Source organism: Cuculus canorus, chromosome 6, assembly GCF_017976375.1.
Source record: "Cuculus canorus isolate bCucCan1 chromosome 6, bCucCan1.pri, whole genome shotgun sequence".
NCBI classification, from domain to species: Eukaryota; Metazoa; Chordata; class Aves; order Cuculiformes; family Cuculidae; genus Cuculus; species Cuculus canorus.
Window position 1 is genome coordinate 8,072,703 of NC_071406.1, and position 20,457 is coordinate 8,093,159.

The following is a 20,457-nucleotide window of genomic DNA, read 5'->3' on the forward strand; positions in this document are numbered from 1 at the left end:
CGTAAAGTTACAGCATTTTCATAGAATCATGGAATTGTTAAGGTTGGAAGAGACCTCTAAGATCATCCAGTCCAACTATCAACACAACACCAATGTGCCTATTAAATCATATCACGAAGCACTCCATCTACATGTTTTTTGAACACCTCCAGGGATGGTGACTCCACCATTTCCCTGGGCAGCCTGTTCCAATACTTCACCAATCTTTCAGTAAAGAAATTTTTCCTAATATCCAGTCTAACCCTGGCACAACTTGAGGTTATTTCCTCTTGTCCTATCACTTGTTACTTAGGAGAAGAGACCAGCACTCACCTCGCTACGACCTCCTTTCAGGTGGTTGTGGAGAGCAATGAGGTCACCCCTCAGCCTTCTCCAGGTTAACAATCCCAGTTCCCTCAGCTGCTCCTCATAAGATCTGTGCTCCAAACCCTTCACCAGCTCTGGACATGCTCCAGCAGCTCAGTAATTTTCTTGTACTGAAGGGCCTCAAACCGAACATAGTATTCAAGATGTGGCCTCTGTTGCCCTGTGTGGGAAAGCATCAACATCAGGTGTCACCAAGTAGCAGAGTGCTCACATCGCTATCCCAGAGCCTGTACTTCCTTGGGGACAAACTGGCAAAAATTCAAATGCAGCGGAGCTCTGGATGCCAGCTGCGAATCTGGATAGCGATCCTCTGCAAACTATAATATATCAGCATGCCTGTATTCAGAGCGCACTGGGTGCAGAATCTGTCCGTTAGCTAATGAGCTTGTGCTATTTCAGGCTTTATTAAACACTGCTGTCCTCTGTGGATAGGGCCATTTAGTGGGGTGCAGAGCAGAAGCCAAGCAGCAGCAGGAGGAAACCCCAGCTGAATTTTTATGGAAACAACTGGCTTCAGATGAATCGGTAAATCAGTTTTAATCATTGCAGCTGAGATGTAATATGAGCTGTTCACTGAGGCTTAAGTGATTCTGAACAATTAAGAAATTTGTTCAAGGTATTTATTAAAATGATCGTTACGGGTTTTACGGTAATGGTGTAAATCCACAGTATGTGCACAAGGGCTCTTGCCAGCATTTTGCTCCGTTGCAGAGGCTCTAAGTGCGCACTGTCATGCCAGTTGTTAATAAAACCAACAATTAAAATAACATGTTGAAATCAGGTAGGAAAATTATAAATCAGCAATAATGGCAGTTTTAAAAGATCTTTTCTTAAGCTGTCTGGTTTAGCTTTTATTGCTGTTCAGCAGCAAAGGTGAGCAGTCTAGCCAGGTGTGGTATTGCAGGAAGAGACAAAAACATCTAATGGAAAGAGGTTTTATCTTTTTTATACACCTAATTTATTTTTAGTATGCAGCTGAGTAATGTTGTATAACAGGCAACTCATTCAAATCCTCCATTATAATGCTTTCAGACATGCAAAAAAACCATAGTCCAGACAGGAATACATGTATATAGATCATCTTGGGTTGTGGGAAAAAAGCCTATTTTCTATCACAGGTTTATGCAGCAGGATGATAACCAAAATATTTTACAAAAGCTATAATATTCTCTGAAGGCACTCACCCTAGATCTAAAGCTTTACCCCAGGGCATTCTTCCAAGATCCTTCAAAGATGACTTACGTCTCTGCACTTAGTGTAACAGCTTACATCTCCCCCTCGCAGGTCAATCCTGTCCACTCTTTGCTTTGCTAACATAATTTCCTAATTGCAACAGTCTGCTGTTTGGCTGCAGACAGCTTTGTTGTTTGATTTCTAACAACCTTTCCCTGTGAAAATACGACTTTCTGTATTGTGACAGACGATTGTGGGCTCTCTCCGTAGCTCCCTGTCTCCAGGGCTGGACGGCTCCAGATGCCCGCAGGAACTTGTCTGTGCATTTATGAGGCTGTTCACTCCGTGTTTTTCTCTCCTCTCCAGTGACAAACATCCTCCTCTGTGAAGCGTGAGAGCCCGAATCCACGCTGATGTTTTCCTGCCTGCTTTCAAATACAAATGCTAGTGGAGTCAAGGTGTTGTTGAGCTCTGAGCGTGGTTGCAGAGGTGTTGCAGAGCGCTGCATTAGGGGGGTCTGCTCAGCGTCTGTCCCAGCTGAGCCAGCAATGGTGTTAGATGTGCCACAGGGAGAAAGGGATGCTTTGGGCTCTGCAAGGCTGTGTATGACTTTACCTCCCTTTCAAAGCCGGTCTGTGGGAAGATGAGCGCCAGCCTAGGATTTATCAGGCAAGGAGGAGGAGCAGGCACTGATCTCTTCTCTCTGGTGACCAATGATAGGACCGGAGGGAATGGCAGGAAGATGTGGCAGGGAGGCTTAGGTTGGATATTAGGAAAATGTTCTTCACGCAGAGGGTGGTGGAGCACTGGAGCAGCTCCCCAGGGAAGCAGCCACAGTGCCAAGCCTGACAATATTCAAGAAGCATTTGGACAATGCCCTCGGACACATGGTGTGAAAGTTCAGGTTGTTCTGTGCCGGGAGAGGAGTTGGGCTCAATGATCCATGTGGGTCCCTTCCGACTCAGGACATTCTATGGTTCTCTGATTCAAATTTCCCCATGTTCTGCACAACGTGGGTGTCTGAGCCGTGCACCCAGCTCCTCTGCTGGGAGCTTGTGCGGAAGAGTGAAAGTACCAGCTTGCAAGGCAGCTGCCGTGTCCCCGTATGCCCAGCTGAGGAGCATGGGTTTAGGATCAGCGGTGTGGGGCTGGCTGCAGGAGCAGGATGGCCCAGTCCCACCACAACACTGCCCGCCTGCCAGGCCCACTGCCCAGGAACAGCTCTGAAGCACATGCTTAACTTCTAGCACATGAGTAGCCCTATTGAATTAAGTACGTAATCAAGTGATTTGCTGGATCAACAACGGTATCCTTAATCCTTTTCACATATTGCTAAGCTCATTAAACTCTCTTTGATACCAAGCTGTGCAAGTTCCTTAAGAGAGGCAGCCACTACATGCTATTTCTTTAGCTTAACTGTATCACCTCCAGCTTCCAGCAAGGGACTCTGGTGCTTGAAGCCTAAGGTTGCCCTAAGGGTTTGCTCTGTAACAATGGATGGGAAAATGTTCTGTGTTCTCTATAAGTTTTGATACCCCGCCCAGCACAACAACATGGATATGCCAGAACAAATACCCACGTAACCAACCAAAATACCGAGCAGTGGATCCCAGGCCTCAGTGGAGGCACTTTGTTTCCTTTCTTTTCCCCTCTCTTTCCCAAGAGCCATCCAGCTAACAAAAAGGAGAAAAAAATAAGAAAAACAATTAAGCATTACAAAGTTAGATATTTAGTTCTGTCAAAAAAACTCCACAGGTATAATTGTAGGCTTGTGCTTCAGCTCAAAACAGCAGCAATTTTGGTAAAGCAGTTCTCTAATGCTCTCTAAATTAGATGAGCTTGTTCATGACATTTGCATACCAAACCCTCCTGCATGCCAGAATCTACGCAGCTGTTAGAAAGATTTTCTAGTGCATTTAAACATATTACATAATTTTTTCTCCTTAAAACAGTAAATTTATATAGCATCACAGGGTAATAGGTGAAGCAGTGAAATCCTCCTGGCCGGAAGGTTGCTAATCAAGAAGAAAGGAGAGAGTTTTCACCTGTTATTCTGAACAGGATTAAAAAGATCTGCAACCATGGATTACTCAGTAATCCTGCAGAGTGGGAGGAATTGCTGGAGCAGAACTCAAAGCAGAATCAGCACAGCTCAGGTTGCTGAGCTCTAGTTCCATTGTGAATACAGCATGGATGGCAATTCCACAATCAGCTCAATCGCTGTATAATATCATCAGATTTATGAAAATGCACTGATTCGGAGCCAGCTTCATTAAAAGTGCTGCATAATTTTGGAAATATTGACTTGGCCTTACACAGCTTTTCCCACTCCTGCTTTGCAGTTGCTCAGTGTTTAGCCTTCTACTAGGAACAGGCAGAACTGTAAGCCACTTTTGAAACTCAGGGGCCACTGTGCTTCCACAGCTTTCTCTCCAATTTGATTGATCTCATTCGTAGTATGAGTATCAGTCGTGTCTACTTACATGATTCTTATCCTTACTCAGTTATTGGATCTTTGTCTCTGTTTTCATAAAGACAAGGTATTTTTCCTACATGTGTGTGGATCACTTGTATGTATTGTCCTTCCAATAATGCAAACTCCCAAATTGTGTAATTTTTCAGACTCAGCAGTTAGCTGTGCTACTCAAAACCTACCTGGTGCGAGCTTTCATATAACAGAGCTCCAAGGAAGCTGCAACCCTTTCATATTACTGCTCTCAACATTATCAGTTGGGTACTGACAAATGTCAGTACTCTACTGAATTGTATATGTAGTCTTTGTGAACAAGTGTGATTACTACAGGGCTTTTCTCAGATTTTATGCTTTCACTGAACGTGCCAAGTCCTTCTAAATCACAGAGTTGCTCTAAATCTCAAGTGACTGTTTGCTATTTGCTTCATGTTGACAAAATGATAACACTGGGTTCTGATCCAGGGTTTGCAGAATTTGGCTTATTGGAATAGCCAATAACAGAAAAGAGCAGAAACCTGGGCTTGGGAACAGAGACCTTGCCTGAAGCAGATGCTTTGGACACGGCTGGCTCATGGATGTGCCATAGCAGCACAGAATAAGGGACGTACTCCTAATCATGATGCTACTATCAAATCGCAGTTGATTTTTTAACATCACTTTTGCACACTGACCGATTACACAACCCTGAGTTACAGGTCTTCAAAGAGAAATAAAATAATATTTCTGATTTGCCACAGGAAAATCTTAGTATTAAGGTAACAGTCACACAGGATAAACACATTGCTTTCCTTTTCCCTACTGCCTTTATCTCTAGACAATATTGTTAAGAAAGTTGCTTCAGAGTGAGCTTTTTATATTATTGTGGTAGAATTATGCAGAATAAAACTGCTGATCTTATCCTTGCCTGTAGGGCAAAGTGCACTGATGAATAAATCACAAATATTGTTCAATATTACACTAAAAAGATATAAAAGTATTAATACTAATTTATACCAGGTTCAAGGTAGAAAAATGTATTAAGTAAAAAAGGCAGCTTGTTTAAAAGCACTTGGTACTGCAATTGATCATCATTATATGGTTTTACAGTATGATTTTTCTAAACTGTAATGTGTTTATATTATACAAACGTATTGTATTATTGTGGCTTTACTTGTATTGGCTTAGAAGCAGTTTGCTGCTTAATTGTCATAGTGTACTCCTAGTAAAATTCAATTCAGTTGAGTAAGAGCTGATACTGAAGCCAGCATCCAAACAAAACACTCTGATGGAAAAGTGATATTAATGCCACTGAAGTTCATGGCATTTTTGAGGACTTACGCTATTTAATGATTTCTGAAAGTAACACCTATAAGATACATCTCCCTACAGCAGTTAGATGAAAATTTAAGCTTGGGGCCACTACGGAGTTTAATGTAAAGTTTCACAACACTCACAGGTTTTCAAGCAATGCAGTTTGAACAGGATATGGCTGAGATGCATTTGCACAGGCTCCTTGGGAGAAGCGTCTTACTCTTCCTTCTCATCCATGCCAAGGGCCATTTCTTTGTGTCACGATAGCCTTTGAGGAACCAGCCTCTCTCTCTTTCTTTCTCTCAATCAGTACAAGAAAGTAATTACTGCGGGAAGAAATGCAGAATCACTGAGAGCAATTACAGTCCTGAAAAATAAAAATGTATATTTATATATAAAACATAACAGTTAAAATCAACTAACATTTATCTTCACCTTGAGAAGACATGATGATGTAGTCCCTGTAGTAGCTATCTCATATTCCTGGTCATGAAGATAAATGGCTCAGAAGGACCAAGTACTTCACAAGCAAAATCCATATTTTACACAAAATAAATAATAATAGTAAAGAAACAAGTCCTAATACAAACAAAAAGCTCACAAAGTGGTTTTTCGATGAGTCCAAAGCTAAAACAGTGGTGCTATAAAAGCAGAGCTTTTGCCTCCAGAAAGTGAAGATGGATTCTTTTCCATATAGTACTTGTTATTTCCTGAAGTATAAGGTTCGAAAAACACCTTTTGCTTTGGTGAGATATTTCAAGAAAGTTATTTTATTACTGATAGGCTTTCAGAATAATAGGAATGTGGCTGTGTTGGTACTGATGTCATACAAGTACATCATATCATATCATAGGTTATTCTGCGGGTTCATTCCGAAATATTTTATATAAATAACACTAAAGTTACCATCTTCCTTGAAATGAAATGGTATATTTCTATTACTGAGGTGTTTCTCTGCTGAGAATAAATATCATCTCTTTGCACTGAGTTTAAAGAATAGGCATCAGTAAGAAAAAAAATCCACATTGTTCATCTGATCATGATTCTTTACCAGAAATTCTGTCTAGACACAAATATAGTAGCTTTCATACAGCTGATATTGCAAGTTATAGCATCTGCAAAAGTTGAACTGAAAATTATATAGGAGCTGAATTATGGTTTCATTTTCAAATAGGGTACATGCTATAATATTTTTCGTACCATCCATGAAATAAATATTTGAGTCAAATATTCAGTTCACTTTGATTTATATGGGAAGTAAACAAAATGTACACCAGAACAGTGATTGCTCTGTTGAGAAGGTATTTTTCAGTCTGGATCTAGGGAAGATAATTCTGGGCTTAGAGTATAAATATGTATTCATATGTACTCTAATTTATTTGGCTGCTTGCATATCCTCACCGTCATTTGTCTTCCTCTCAAATAATGTCTGAAAAGTGTATTGGGCTACTGCCCTGTTCACTTGGTATGAATCCAAATTTGGCTTTAATCTAGATTTTTACCTCACTGTCATTTCTATGTACATGGGGTAACCGTGGGTTCAAAGTGAAAGTGGACTCCACAAACTGACTCTGACTGTCTTTTAGTCAAAATTTTACAAATGCTTTGAACATTGAATACTAACCTTTTAATCATTCTTCATTTAGGAATATATGGACTCAAACAAATACATAGAGCATTTGGTGACTCAGCTGGAAGAACAACGCTGGAATTTGTGGAGGCAAGTACTATGCACACACATATTTATTTCTGTTGCTAGTTTGGAAAAAAATACTTCACTCCATTGTTTTCATTCTTTAATTCGAAAAAATGATACCGTATTCGGTATCCCCACTTTTAATTCTTTGCAGAATTAAAATCTCTAGCAAATCTTACCTAAGTGAAAGAAATAGGGCATCACACACGAGCTGAATCTTGCCTTTGCTAATCTGGCCAATTACACACATGCACAGGTAGTCTTGTGTTAAATTTTCTAAGCAGTGGGTTCTAACTGTACTTCAGATTCTTTTAATTGGACTAATTTAGGAAATGGTCTTATATTTTTTAGTAAAAGTGTTTTCACTGAATGGCATGCACCCTAAGCTCAGCAGCATGAGAAAGTGATAGTTTTGAAACTAAAATAAACACGGTTTTAAAATTTTGCAGTACTCTTAAGGGTGCAGAATTCCTATTTCTGCTCTGTTCCTACTGCTCTGGGTAAGCTGCTCAGACTTGACTCTGGTTTAAGCAAAGCAGTGATTTCCAGAGGCTGGTGTGCAGCTCGTGGGCATTTCTAGTCTGCCGTACAGCAAATGTGGTAACTGCCCGAGCACTTCTGAGGATCTCCTCAAATGCTGCATCCCTGCATAGTACCTTGCAAACCTCTGTGTTTTCCTCTGGTCTAAAAATTATCATCTACTCGCAGGCGGTGGCCATCAGCTCTCCCCCAAAGATGCTCACTTCATTCCAGGCATAGTTTCCTCTTTACAACAGCAATTTTAGTACATAATGTATTTCAGCGGTTTTGCTGCTGCGTTACTGTTGATGCCTTTGTTAGCTAGGACAAGAGGTTCTGCATTGTTTGCATCTTTCCAAAACCTACCAAGTGTCATTCATAACAGTGATGTGATGGCAAAAATGTCTAGCTCTATAGATTCTTTATTGTAGCTCAGCTACACTGTTCTTTAGCTGTTGTTTCAGGACTGTTCTGATATGAAATGGTAAAGATAGCCAAGAAATTACCTAATCTTCAGAAGCCTCGGAAGTCTCTCACCCTTAATGAGTTAATTATCTCTCGATCATTTTAAAATTCATTCTTCCGGACTTTTCATTTGTGTAAAATTGTTATTATCACAGCTGGTGCAAAAAGTCTGCATCATGGCACTTTGCAGTATTTGCTTGTACTTTGTATTTTCAAAGTACTCAGTATCTATTTATTAAATGCTCACTATCACTGCTATAGTTACCAGCTAAATTCCTATCTGGGATAACAGAATAGACAAGAAATGGACTAATACCCACGATGAAACTCATTCAACATTCACAGCCATATATTTTTTTTAAATGTAATATTTAACTTTTTTTTTTCTGAAGGCATATGAGCAATGACAATCTTTATTAATATAGTCAAATATAAAATGATCTTCAGGGAATAATTTAATCTTCATAGACTAAAACCTATTTCACCTTAGTTCTGATCAAGGAAGAAATAATGATCTGTCTGATTTTTCAGTTGAATGCCTCTCATGTACAAAAAAAGTAGCTTTGCACATGACAGCACTGGCTGGTATGCATTTCACAAACTTCTTAGCCTATAGGATATAAAGAAGTATTACAGCATTTACACGGTACAGCATTTACGATACGGACAGTCTGAATTGCAGGCAGAACTCAGAAACTTTGTGTCTAATTCTTGCTTTCTTTTAAAAGTAGCCAAAATAATTGGCACAAAAAAATGAAGTTTTCATTTGAGATTACAGTAGAATTCAGGAGATTACTTTGGTAAGAATGAAGGTGATAATATTCTATGTGGATGACACTACTATGGTGAAATATAAATGAATAATAAAAAATGAAAAGATGAAAAAGTCTTTGAGAGGTAGCAGGGGTAGTGACTATATTATTAGGAACAGACATTCAGATGTGTTCTGAAAATTCAGTGGGTTTGAAAAACTGAAGACTAATTTATTTTTAATATTATTTTTATGGGGTATTGACATAAAAAGTTAAGACTTAAAATGAGCACTACAAGATAAACGCTTCTGGTTTTGTCGGCCTTCTTTGAACACTTTATTTCTCTCTCCTAAATCTCTAGGATGTTTCATGGTGAGGATTATGCTAATGGCTTGCACTACGCAGGGGCAGTACTAGGCTGTCTACAGCCAGACAGATGTCCTAATAAATCAGCATAGCCCTCTTCTCAGACTTCATTATGCTTTTGATTTGTGACTACCATGATTTTAACCCAGTGGGTCACTGGGCGCTGAACCTGACATTGACCGATAACCCCTGCTTTACTCTAGGCGAGCTAATAAAAAAGACAGACACAAATTCTGACCATTTAGCTCCTTCAGCATTACTCACAGCCAGGACAGATTTATAGCGGCTGGGCTAAAACAGAGGAGACTAAAGCCGATGTCATGGTGCGCATATCAATTTTACATTTCCTTTACATTTCCACACATACAATGGGACCCAAAAAGACATGTGGGGGCAAAATTTTCTTTTCATTTTAGAGGATGACTGTTTGTACACGGCATTAGCATCTGCTGTGGAACATTTATTGCTGTAACTACTGTCCCAGGAGAACTAACTGTGGTTAGGTCACGTTTTATGGCTTTCTACCAAAGGAGACCTCTAGCCCAGCTTCAGATGTTCTGTTCTTTAAAATCTTTGCAACAACAAGGGAGGGTACCTCACTAGTACGTGGAGACACAGACTTTTTTCCCCACAGCTATTCTTATACTGACCATTTTACAGTAATTATTTTCACATGAAGAATGATGAAGTTAATAGTGTATTTGACTGGTCAGTGGTGCCCCCATTTCTCAAGTTTGAACAAAATAAATTTATCCAATGTGAGACAAATTTGACCTCTGTTGATGTAAATGACCAACATTTATCACTTGATATGATCACTATTGTGCATCTCACTGTATCAGCTTGAACCAGAACACTGGATTATATTAGATTTCTCTGTCCTACCCTGTCTGGAAATAAGTTGAAATAGGACAGAATTGGATCAGGGGTTGGGGATATCCTCGCATTGTTGTTTGTCACACAGTCATTTAATGCTCCATCTAATTCAGCTAATGTGTATTACTATGTATAATTTTTTATGGCAGAATCACATAGACAATCAACATGAGAAGCAGAAATTTGCTCCTCTGGTCTTTGCTAATTGACCTTGACAGTAGATCATAATTTTTAAGTCTTGACACGTAGATCATTTACAGTAATTACCAGTTCCATTAACAGAAGAAAGAATTTGTATTTCAGGATAGGATGCTTGCTTAAATATGCAAGAATCAGACCCAGTTCTTAAGATCTTTCAAGGGAATTTTATTATTAGCTCTGCTGGAACCAGGACCAAAACTTAAGTCTGCTTTGGTGAAAGCATTAGGATATCCTGCTTTTCAGACATGGCAAATTCCAAAAAAGGAAGGAGGAGGCACAGACTTATAGAATCACTAAGTTGGAAAAGACTTTTGAGATCATCAAGGCCAACCGTACCTATCCATTACTAAATCATATCCCTAAGCAAAGGATCAACAGCACCTTATTGCTTTATTACAGTAACGAAAAACGCAGAGGGGAAGGACCACAAGCGTGCATGAGGCCTGTGTGGCATTTCTCCAACACTGTACTTTAAACCCAGAGTTTGTTAAATACATTTGCTATACTTTCATCACCAGCATTAGCATGCTTCTATGCTCCTGGGTTTAATGCTTGTATACTAAAGAGGTGCCAAGTATTAAACAGGTTGCTTTTGCTGTAATCATAAACTTCCATTGGGAGACCGTAATTGCTAACAAGCAAAGTAGCTCTGTGAGAATTCTTAATGGTGAGCACAGATTAAAATAACAACTGTGATTAGCTGTAAACTGCTTGACTAGAAAAGGACTAATCTTAGGGGAATAAGTCGCATGGCAAACGAATGAAAAACCCTATATATGATATTACAGTAATGAAGGCTGTGAAAAAACACTAATGCTACCCCAGCTAAATAAGGTCATGCTCTGCACAAGTATCTTTTTCTTGTCGGGGGTTTAGTAACTTGGCGTGAAGGGAGTTAAGATCAAAGCCACTAGGTTTTGGGGCTGAAACCCCATTTTAACCCTTTCTGGAAATTTCTGATAACAAAAGTGCCTCTGGTCTATGATGCTATCATGAGTTACAGACCGTATTTGGAATGAGTTCTCCTGCAAAATTGTTGTAGCCCTGGATCAGCATGCAGAGATTGGTTTGGTTTGGTTGGTTTGGTATTTAAAAGCACGAGGCATCTTTCTTCTTCGCTTCTTGATGTTCAGTCTACCTTTGTTGCCACTCCTGTCTTGCCAGTGGATAGAGCCAGGAGAAAGGTGTTTGGTGCTATTAGCCACTAACACCTGCCTCTCATCTCTTTCGCAGTGTTTTGCTTTGCTGGGGGCAGTGTGTTAGGGTGTTGGTTTCTACAGTTTCTTTGCTACATCTCTACAACGCTGCTGGATACAGCTGAATTCGTAAAATCCATGGAAACACTGATGTATTCCTTTCTATTTCCTTAGTTTTTGGAGGTGAGGCTGGCCGAGGCAAAGCAGAACCGAGTTTGGCAATTAGGAGTTTCAGTCATCACAAGTACTCAGATGTTTCCAGCTAACATTATAACATCATGTATGTCTCTCTAAAGCTGGGGCTTGTGGTTTGTGGCTTTATGCATAGAAAAAAATCACAGAAAAATATAAATAGAAACCATATAAGGCTACCAAGTTGGCCAACAGACTTGACAATATAGCTTCAGACACACATGTCTACCAAGGATTAGTATTTGAATACGTGCATTAGGATACCAATTAAAAATGGATCTGATTTTTGGCCAAATGTGGTTTTCTTTAGCTGAGTGTAAATTTGGATGGTTCAGTGAGCAGTGCAGATGTAGTTACAGGCCATAAAAGGCACCGCCATTGTATTATCTGTGAATGAAAAGCGCTCCCTTCCTTTGACTCGCCGGTACAATACCCATCTTGTTAAAGATACTTTTTCATGACTGACCTTGGTGAGAATAATATGAATAATGCGTATATGGAAAAGAAAGTGTTTTATTGTTTGTCTTATAAATCATATTTTTAACAGGATCATAGAAAAGTAAGAGAGAATAGGTTACAGGTTACAAATGAACCTTGCGGACTACCCAAGTCCACTATAAACATGAAACTTATAACCAAGGGAAAAGACTGAATAGCCACTAGAACATTTGCTGCAGTTGAAGGAAAAGCAGTGCATATTTCATAGAATCATAGATTCACAGAATCATAGAATGGTTTGGGTCAGAAGGGACCTTAAAGATCATCCAGTTCCAACCCCCTGCCATGGGCAGGGACACCTCCCATGGGATCAGGCTGCTCAAAGCCCCATCCAACCTGGCCTTGAACACCTCCAGGGATGGGGCAGCCACAGCTTCCCTGGGCAACCTGTGCCAGGGCCTCACCACCCTCACACTAAAAATGTTCTTCCTAAAATCTAATCTAAATCTCCCCTCTTTCAGCTTAAAAACATTACTTCTCATCCTAGCTCTGCATTTCCTGATAAAAAACCCTCCCCAGCTCTACTGTAGGTCCCCTTTAAGTGAGTATACTTTGTCTCAATGTGCAAATCAAGATCAATCACTGTCTTTCAAACAAATAAAAATAGATGCCTTACAGAGTTTTACACCTGTTCTATTTTTTTTATCATTTCCACTAATTTGTCATATAAAATAATTGTCCTCAAGTGATTAAAGTTGATAGTCATTTTACATGCAACTCTTTCCCTGATCAATAAGTAAATCCCCTTCAACAGTGAATCATTTCAACTCAAATAGGGCATATTTTTGTGGAGTATTTACTAAGCTGACTTAAAATTAAGCTCAAATTGATGTGTTGCAGTATATAAAAAATATGACCAGTGATGATTTTGGCATTATAAATTCCTAACAAGTATTCATTTTAAAGAATACGACTCTCAGCCTCTCAATTGGAAAAAGCTCCCATTAACACTGCCCATCAGTGCCGCACGAGTCAGGAGTCAAGTGTCAAATCTCAGTTATTGAAGTGATTGCATAAAGGATTTGGAACGACCGGAATATAAAATAACTTTGATACAAGCAAAAAATCTCCTTATCTAAGGAGATAAACTAGCCAGATTTTAAAACTGTAAGCAAAAGATGGAAAAGCAGTCCTTAAAAAGTAACTTCATATGATCATGCTTATAAAATTAAATAAATTAACAAATGTTACATTTCAAAATGTTAACGACATCCTGTAATTAATTAGGGATTGGGGTATTTTTGCACAGATGTATACTTGTCATAATAGCAAGACTGCCAGAGCAAGGAATTGATTTGTTTCTCTTAAATTAAAAAATAGAAAGCCTTCAGCAAAATATATTCTTTAGATATATTTGGTAGAATAGGGATCACAAATGTTCCCTACTAAGTTGAAAGGAAAAAACCTCCAGCAGGGAAGTATGTGGAAGGTCTATTTGACATATGGATGTTTGTTAAAAGCAAAATGCATGAACAGCCCAGAGTAAATTAGATCCTCATTTGTATGCTGGGAAATTAAATGTATAATCTTGGCATGGTTCTCTGTTTGGTTTAGATTTTGTATAAGAACAAACTCTTTTGTGTAAGCAGATACACATATTCCTTTAGTGGCGAGTTAGGGTTAGGAAAAAAAAATGCTTTGAGCTGCTTTTATCTGGAGCTAAGTGTGTATGGCAGGTTTTTTTCTGTGTCTCCGGAAGTGCAGACTTTGGTTGAGGTAGCAAGCACCGGGCACACCATGGACACTGCACAACCACTCCACCACTGCAGGGGGAAACCCAGGGCAGCCCAGAAGGACTGGCATGTGGGGAAACCTCAGAGCACCTACTCATCCTAAACAGCACCCTGGTTTTCAGATACAAATCCAAATAGCAATACAACATAACAATGCACAAGATATGGATTAGGATGAGAGGAAATGCCCTCAAGTTGCACCAGGGGAGATTTAGATTGGATATTAGGAAAACATTTGCTTCAGAAAGAGTGGTGAAGCATTGGAACAGGCTGCCCAGGGAGGTGGTGGGTTCACCAGCCCTGGAGACATTCAAAAAGCCTGTAGATGTGGCACTTCAGGATGTGGTTTAGTAGGCATGGTGGTGGTGGGCTGACAGTTGGACTGGATGGTCTTAGAGGTCTTTTCCAACCTCAATAATTTTATGATTCTATGATTCTATATGAATACACAATTATCTGCTCTTGGTGCGAAGAGTTTACCCAGCCCTTTTAAAAAACCCACACATTTCCAAATGGGCACTGTCTGTAGTCTCTTCATAATTTGCTATTGAATTTAGTCTTCCATCCTACTAATGCGTAGGCACAGCCATGCTTATTCTTGTTGAATCGTATTTTACTCCTCAGATAATTCCAAAGAATAATTCTTACGAGTAACAGTGACATTGCCCTGAAGTCTTCTCCAAGGCTGAACAACTGTATCTTTACACAGAGTCTCTCTTTCCTATTCAGCAGAGGAAAACCCATGGATTTACATCAAGGCAACAAATGCGAATTTGGGTCTCACAAAAACAGGATGTCAAAATGTATTATAGGGATGACTAGCGCACAGGCCCAGGCTGTGAGATGGTGTTTAGATGGAGTGGTAGGTTGAAGGATGGAAAAATGGAGAATTTATGAATGTATTATTTTTAAAGAAATGGTGTGTCACTGATGTGTTTCACTAATGAAGTCTGCGAACAGGGCAGTGCTGATGGCAGTGAGAATATGTATACGAAGTCATGCAAGTCAGGTTAGCACCTTTCCCCATAAATCAGTTTCACTCATGAAAGTGAAGTTAAATAATCAAGTTTAGCATTTCTATTTGATTCTGTAATGCTCAACCATTTATAATTTTTCTAAATTACATTAAAGCAAAACTTTAAGACCCTAAGTGAGAACAGGGCCTCATTGTTCCCCACAAAGTGAAAAATGGTTTTCATCTCTTCAGCCCCAACGATGAAACAAGAAATAACATAATTCCCTTTTTACAGAGAAAAATAAAGTCGTGAATATACTAACTAACAGAGCTTATACAAGACATCTATGTTTAAGCCAGAGTTTTTCTGTGTTCCAGTTCAGTGTATAATTAATGTTTTATTTGTCATGTGACAGCAGTGTCTGTTGTCAGCTTGTTCACTTCAATCTGGGGTATGAGGTTCCCACATAACTGCTGGAATCTTTAAAATATTTTAAGCCTTAAAACAAGCTTGGTGTTAGTCTTATCCTGTGCTCTGTGATGGGAGGGCATTTTCTTGTGTCTAGAATTCATAGCATGATGAGGGGTGGAAGAGGAGACCTGTCATTGGAAGTGTCCTATCAAAATTCTGTCTTTGATCTACGGTATAAAAGCCCATGTAAACGATCTCCTCTGTCAGGGGATGGGTTGTAGCAAGGGGAAAAGGAGACAAGGGCTCTGCCCTGTTCTCTCGAGGCAGTTTATTTTACAGTATACTGGTGTTGCTGTGCTGATGCAACAGCTTTTGATATAAACAAAACTGTGGCTGTAGATACCTGTGTCACCCGACTGGGGCTATTACAGGAGCAATAATGCTTGAGTTGAAAGCAGGACACCCATGCAGCCAAAATATTCCTGTGACATCACCTCTTCCCCCTAATGAACGTTAAGTATGTGCTGATCCATCACTGTCATCTTCCCACTCTCTACTGCGACAGTCAGCACCCCTCCCCAGGCTCTGTGGGCACTTGGCAACTCAAGGTCTGGAGGTATTGGAGCGTATTTTTGCAAGGAGCAGAGTTTAGGTGTGCAGATAGCCTTATTAAGGGGGCTCACCTCGTCTCCTGTTTAGCTCTAACGCTAACTGTAATCAGGCTGGAAGAGCTTGGGGAGGTACTTCACAGCTTTCTGAAAGTTTCCTTTAATTCTGTAGGATTTGGATGGCCTCCTGTTCACACGTGTCGCAGGAGATGAGGGTGCACTCCCCATCAATTGTGCCTGCTGTATGGAACACATTTTATATGAACATATTATATTTTACATTGCTTTCTTTGTTAATAAAAGGGCATAATGATATCTACAGCAACCCATATTCGGGGATATGGCTGATTCATACATTACATTTTTGAATCAGGAGTAACTTCCAACATATTCTGCCGTAGGGAAAATATCATGCATTTATAGCATAAACCTGTATAAACATTATTGTAATGGGTTCCACTAGGGACAAGGTTTCAAATATAAGGCAGCATTCATCAGCTATTAAAGACCTGAACATTTTTTTTTTCCTACTTAGATCAGCATAGCTCAGAATTTGCAGACTCTTGATTATGTAGATATTCCCCACAGATTTAAAAAAAATGCATAAAAGCTTGAAAAATACAGACCTCTTAGTTTTATTACCTCCTGATTGGCTAAACAGAGTCTAGGAAGTGTAACTTAAATAAGCAAGAATGGAAAATCTAGATTGATCTCCAGCAAAGGCTTAGCAGTAAGGATATAGCAGCTTTTTTTACAGGATATTTAGTTTGATGTAACTTATGTAGCACCTTTAAAGATGCCAGAAGGATAACCCTACCTGCTCCCACATGCTGCCAGAATAGGCACAAACTTGCACTGCCCAGTACTTGAGCAGGTTTGATGCTAGTTTGATGCTACCTCTCAAATGTTTCCCAGCTCAGTTGCTGATAATGCCATAATAAATACAATATTGGTTTTCACTTGGCAAATTCTTAGTCCTCTACTAGGCAAGTTGAGAGCCTCTTAAGACCTTTTGAGAGAAACAAGTACATATGGTGTAGTTCCTGTAAGGCTTCCTGTATTTTTATGATCTTCCACTCTTCCCGGTCGGGGAAGAGAGATCAAACGCAAAGGAAGCACCTATCTTCCTGCAGAGCCCTGGGAGAGATTGGTCCAGAAATACAGATCAAGAGTTGTAAGCACTCTCAATCCTTCTTCTCCTTTTTTCTAAAAATACTGTTATAAGTACTTTAAAAAAATGGCCAAATTCTGCCCTTCTCCTAGGAACAGGAACGTCAGGATTTCTTTTTGCTTTCTGCAATGTGCAAATGGGAACACTTGACCCTTTCTTCAGCCAATTCAAAAGATGCTCAGAATTCCCATGAAGGATTTAAATCCTGAATTTTCATTGAGATCAAGAAAAAATTCTTATAGAATCCTTTTTAGGCTAAATGTAACCAGCAGCAGCAGGAGCTGATGGTAACAGATGTCAGCATATGTCATAGAATCATAGAATCATACAATAGTTAGGGTTGGAAGAGATCTTAAAGATCATCTAGTTCTAACCCCCTGCCATGGGCAGGGACATCCCACTGGATCAGGCTGCCCAAGGCCTCGTTCAACCTGGCCTTGAACACCTCCAGGAATGGTGCAGCCACAACCCCTCTGGGCAACCTGCGCCAGCGTCTCACTACTCTCATACTGAAGAATTTCTTCCTAATGCCCAGTCTAAATCTGCCCCTCTCCAGTTTATGCCTGTCCCCCCGGTCCTATCCCCACAAGCCTTTACAAATAGCCCCTCTCCAGCTTTCCTGTAGCCCCTTCAGGCACTGGAAGGTCACTATAAGATCTCCTCTGAGCCTTCTCTTCTCCAGGCTGAACAAGCCCCACTCTCTCCACCTGTTCTTGTAGGGAAGGTGCTCCAGCCCTCGGATCCTCTTTGTAGCCCTCCTCTGGACCCATTCCAACAGCTCCATATCTTTCTTGTGTTGAGGATTCCAGAACTGGACACAATACTCCAGATGAGGTCTCACAAGAGAGGAATAGAGGGGCAGAATCCCCTCCTCTCCCTGCTGGCCACGCTGCTTTTGATGCAGCCCAGGACACAGTTGGCCTTCTGGGCTGTGAGCGCACGCTGCCGGCTCATGTTGAGCTTCTCATCGACCAGCACCCCCCAAGTCCTTCTCTGCAGGGCTGCTCTCAAGCACATCATCCCCTTACAGTGCAGGACCTTACACTTGGCCTTGTTGAACCTCATAAGGTTCTCAGAGGCCCACTTCTCCAGTCTCTCCAGGTCCCTCTGGATGACATCCCATCCTTCCAGTGTGGCAACTACACCACTCAGCTTGGTTTCATCCGCAAACTTGCTGAGTGTGCACTCAATCTCGCTGTCAGTATAATTGATAAAGATATTGAAGCAGTCAGATTGCAAGTCTTCCTGTAGTCCTGCATCACAGTCTGCACTGGAAAATACCAACATGGTTACTGGGGACCAGTTTGTTCTGGAACCTCTCCTCAAGCGACTGATCTGTGATTTTCCCTGCCAGCACGGAGTGCTCAGTGAGTGTCCCCAGCAGCTACCATTGCACAGCTTTTTGGGCAATAGCCTTCCTGGCGGCTTTCCCAGATGCACAAGCAATCATTCCGATATCTGACCTGAAGTCCCCAAAAGGGCAGTGATGCCTCAGGTCTCACTGAACAGTGTCTTGCGTCAGGCTGAAAGAGCAACTGTTTCTATATATGATGTCAATATAAGTGATTTCTACCCTACTCTTATTTAATAAGGTTTTGGAACACTGCTAGTGTAATCTAGTAATCTTTAGGTAGAGTATCTCAAAAATCTAATATTACATCATAGCTTCAGTCCTAAATAAATAAATCACTATTAAAAAATGGACAACTTAATAGCTGTACACTTCTGGAGATTGCCCCGCCAGATTTTCAAATATGAAGTTTCTCTCTGAAGAAGAATTGCTTACTGTGCAAATCAGTCACTCCCAGCTTGTCAAAGTACCTGTTCTTGCCCAAGCACCTCCCATTTCAAAGAGCTGTGGAATGCATCAGTGGGCAGAGGTAGATCACCTCCACATGTACATTAAGCCAGTCAAGAACCAGACGTCAGTTTAAGAAACATCTGTCCCTTCCACAGTAGCTTGATGTCTGTGATGACAAAATTCCTATACTTGGCAATTTCTGCATTTGTCAGTGCCAGCTGTTATGTTCCTATGTTTAAAACTACGGCTACCTTTAATGAACCGAGCTAATGCTATCACCTGCTGCATTTTAGTGTTTTGAAGTACAAGCATTATTGTTTTTAGTATTGCTCCAAAACAGTGGTAAGCAAAGTTATGAATTTTGTTTGCAGACTATTGTATTGTCTAATAAATGTCTACGCTAGATAAAATTGCGCAAGCCTAGGGACAAGATATAATTAATGATTTGGAACATGTACTTATTGCTGTGTATGAAAGCAATATGCTATTAATCGTAAAGAGACACAGAAGAACAGTATCTCAGCTGTCAGGAACAGTACAGCTCAATATGAACAAAAAATAAATTCAAGTTGTAATTATAGCCTCAAATTGTAGATAAATACTGGTTCTTTTTAATTCTAAATCACTTCTAGTTACAGAGTAGGAGACCAATTCTATTGCATTTGATTTCAGTGGATGTAAGCCCGGGCCTGAAAATAATTACAGAACTGGCAACACATTTTTTTCAGTCCTGTAGTCCTGGTTGATCTAGCATATCTGGTGAAATCCTTCAATGATTTCACTAGGAATTTGGGAAAGGAGAACTGTGGATAGATGTATTTTTTTAAATAAAAAAATTAACTGTAATAATTTTTGGACCAAGAAATTTATTGACTAGGCTAGCACAGCATTTTCAGATCTGCAGTATCACAAAGGGATCATAATTATGCTGGTGAGTTTACTGCATCTCAAATACCAGCTACAATTGAGGTTCCCACTCAGAAAAGGTGCAATAGAACTGGAAAAGTTCAGAGGAGGGAAGAAAAGATAATCAGAAGCACAAGATGGTCTTCATTTATGGAACAATTAGCATTCTTGAGTCTGAAAAAGCAGCCACTTAGGCAGGGGAATGACAGAGTTAAAAACGTGAGTAGCATTGAGAGGAGCAGATTGTCCGCTGCTTCTTTCAGTGCAAGAAATGCAGGGTGTTGGGTTAAACTAACTGTTGGCACATCAAATAAAACAGATGAAAGGAAGAGATTTTTCATGTAAGTAAGGTTCATAGCATCTGCAACAGGGTAGCATAGATTCTAGAAGTATACACAAGGTCAGCTGGAGACTGGACAAAGTCATGGGAGCAATCTAGTGAGATGAACCAAACACAGAGAGGGCAAACATGGGCATCCCTGAGCTCCCGGCTGGCTGGAGCATGGAGAAGTGTTGTATCTTTCCCTGGATGTTTGGGTTTTGCCACTGGAGAGAAATGATACTGAGGTACACAGACCTTTTGGGCAGATCTAGTCTCAAACGTCTCAAAACCCATTCACCGTTAGCAGTTTCCATCACTACTTATAAAGGAGTCTGAACAGGCAATTTAGATTGACTGTGCAAACAATAGGCATTATCACGTGTTTGCATTTTATTGGGATGTTATTATTTCTATTTAAACAGAAAATAAATGTATTTTTAAGTAAGTGATTAAAATTAGCTCTTAAGAAAGTTGCTTAAGGTGTTT

General features: G+C 40.1%; 1 protein-coding gene across 1 annotated transcript in view; it reads left to right on the forward strand.

Moving 5' to 3' along the window:
* Positions 1–20,457, forward strand: part of NCKAP5 (NCK associated protein 5) — a 426,805-nt gene that overhangs the window by 156,354 nt on the left and 249,994 nt on the right. Inside the window, exon 3 of the mRNA XM_054069955.1 lies at positions 6,949–7,026. Coding sequence (XP_053925930.1) covers positions 6,949–7,026 — 78 coding nt within the window. The remainder of the gene's footprint in view (positions 1–6,948; positions 7,027–20,457) is intronic.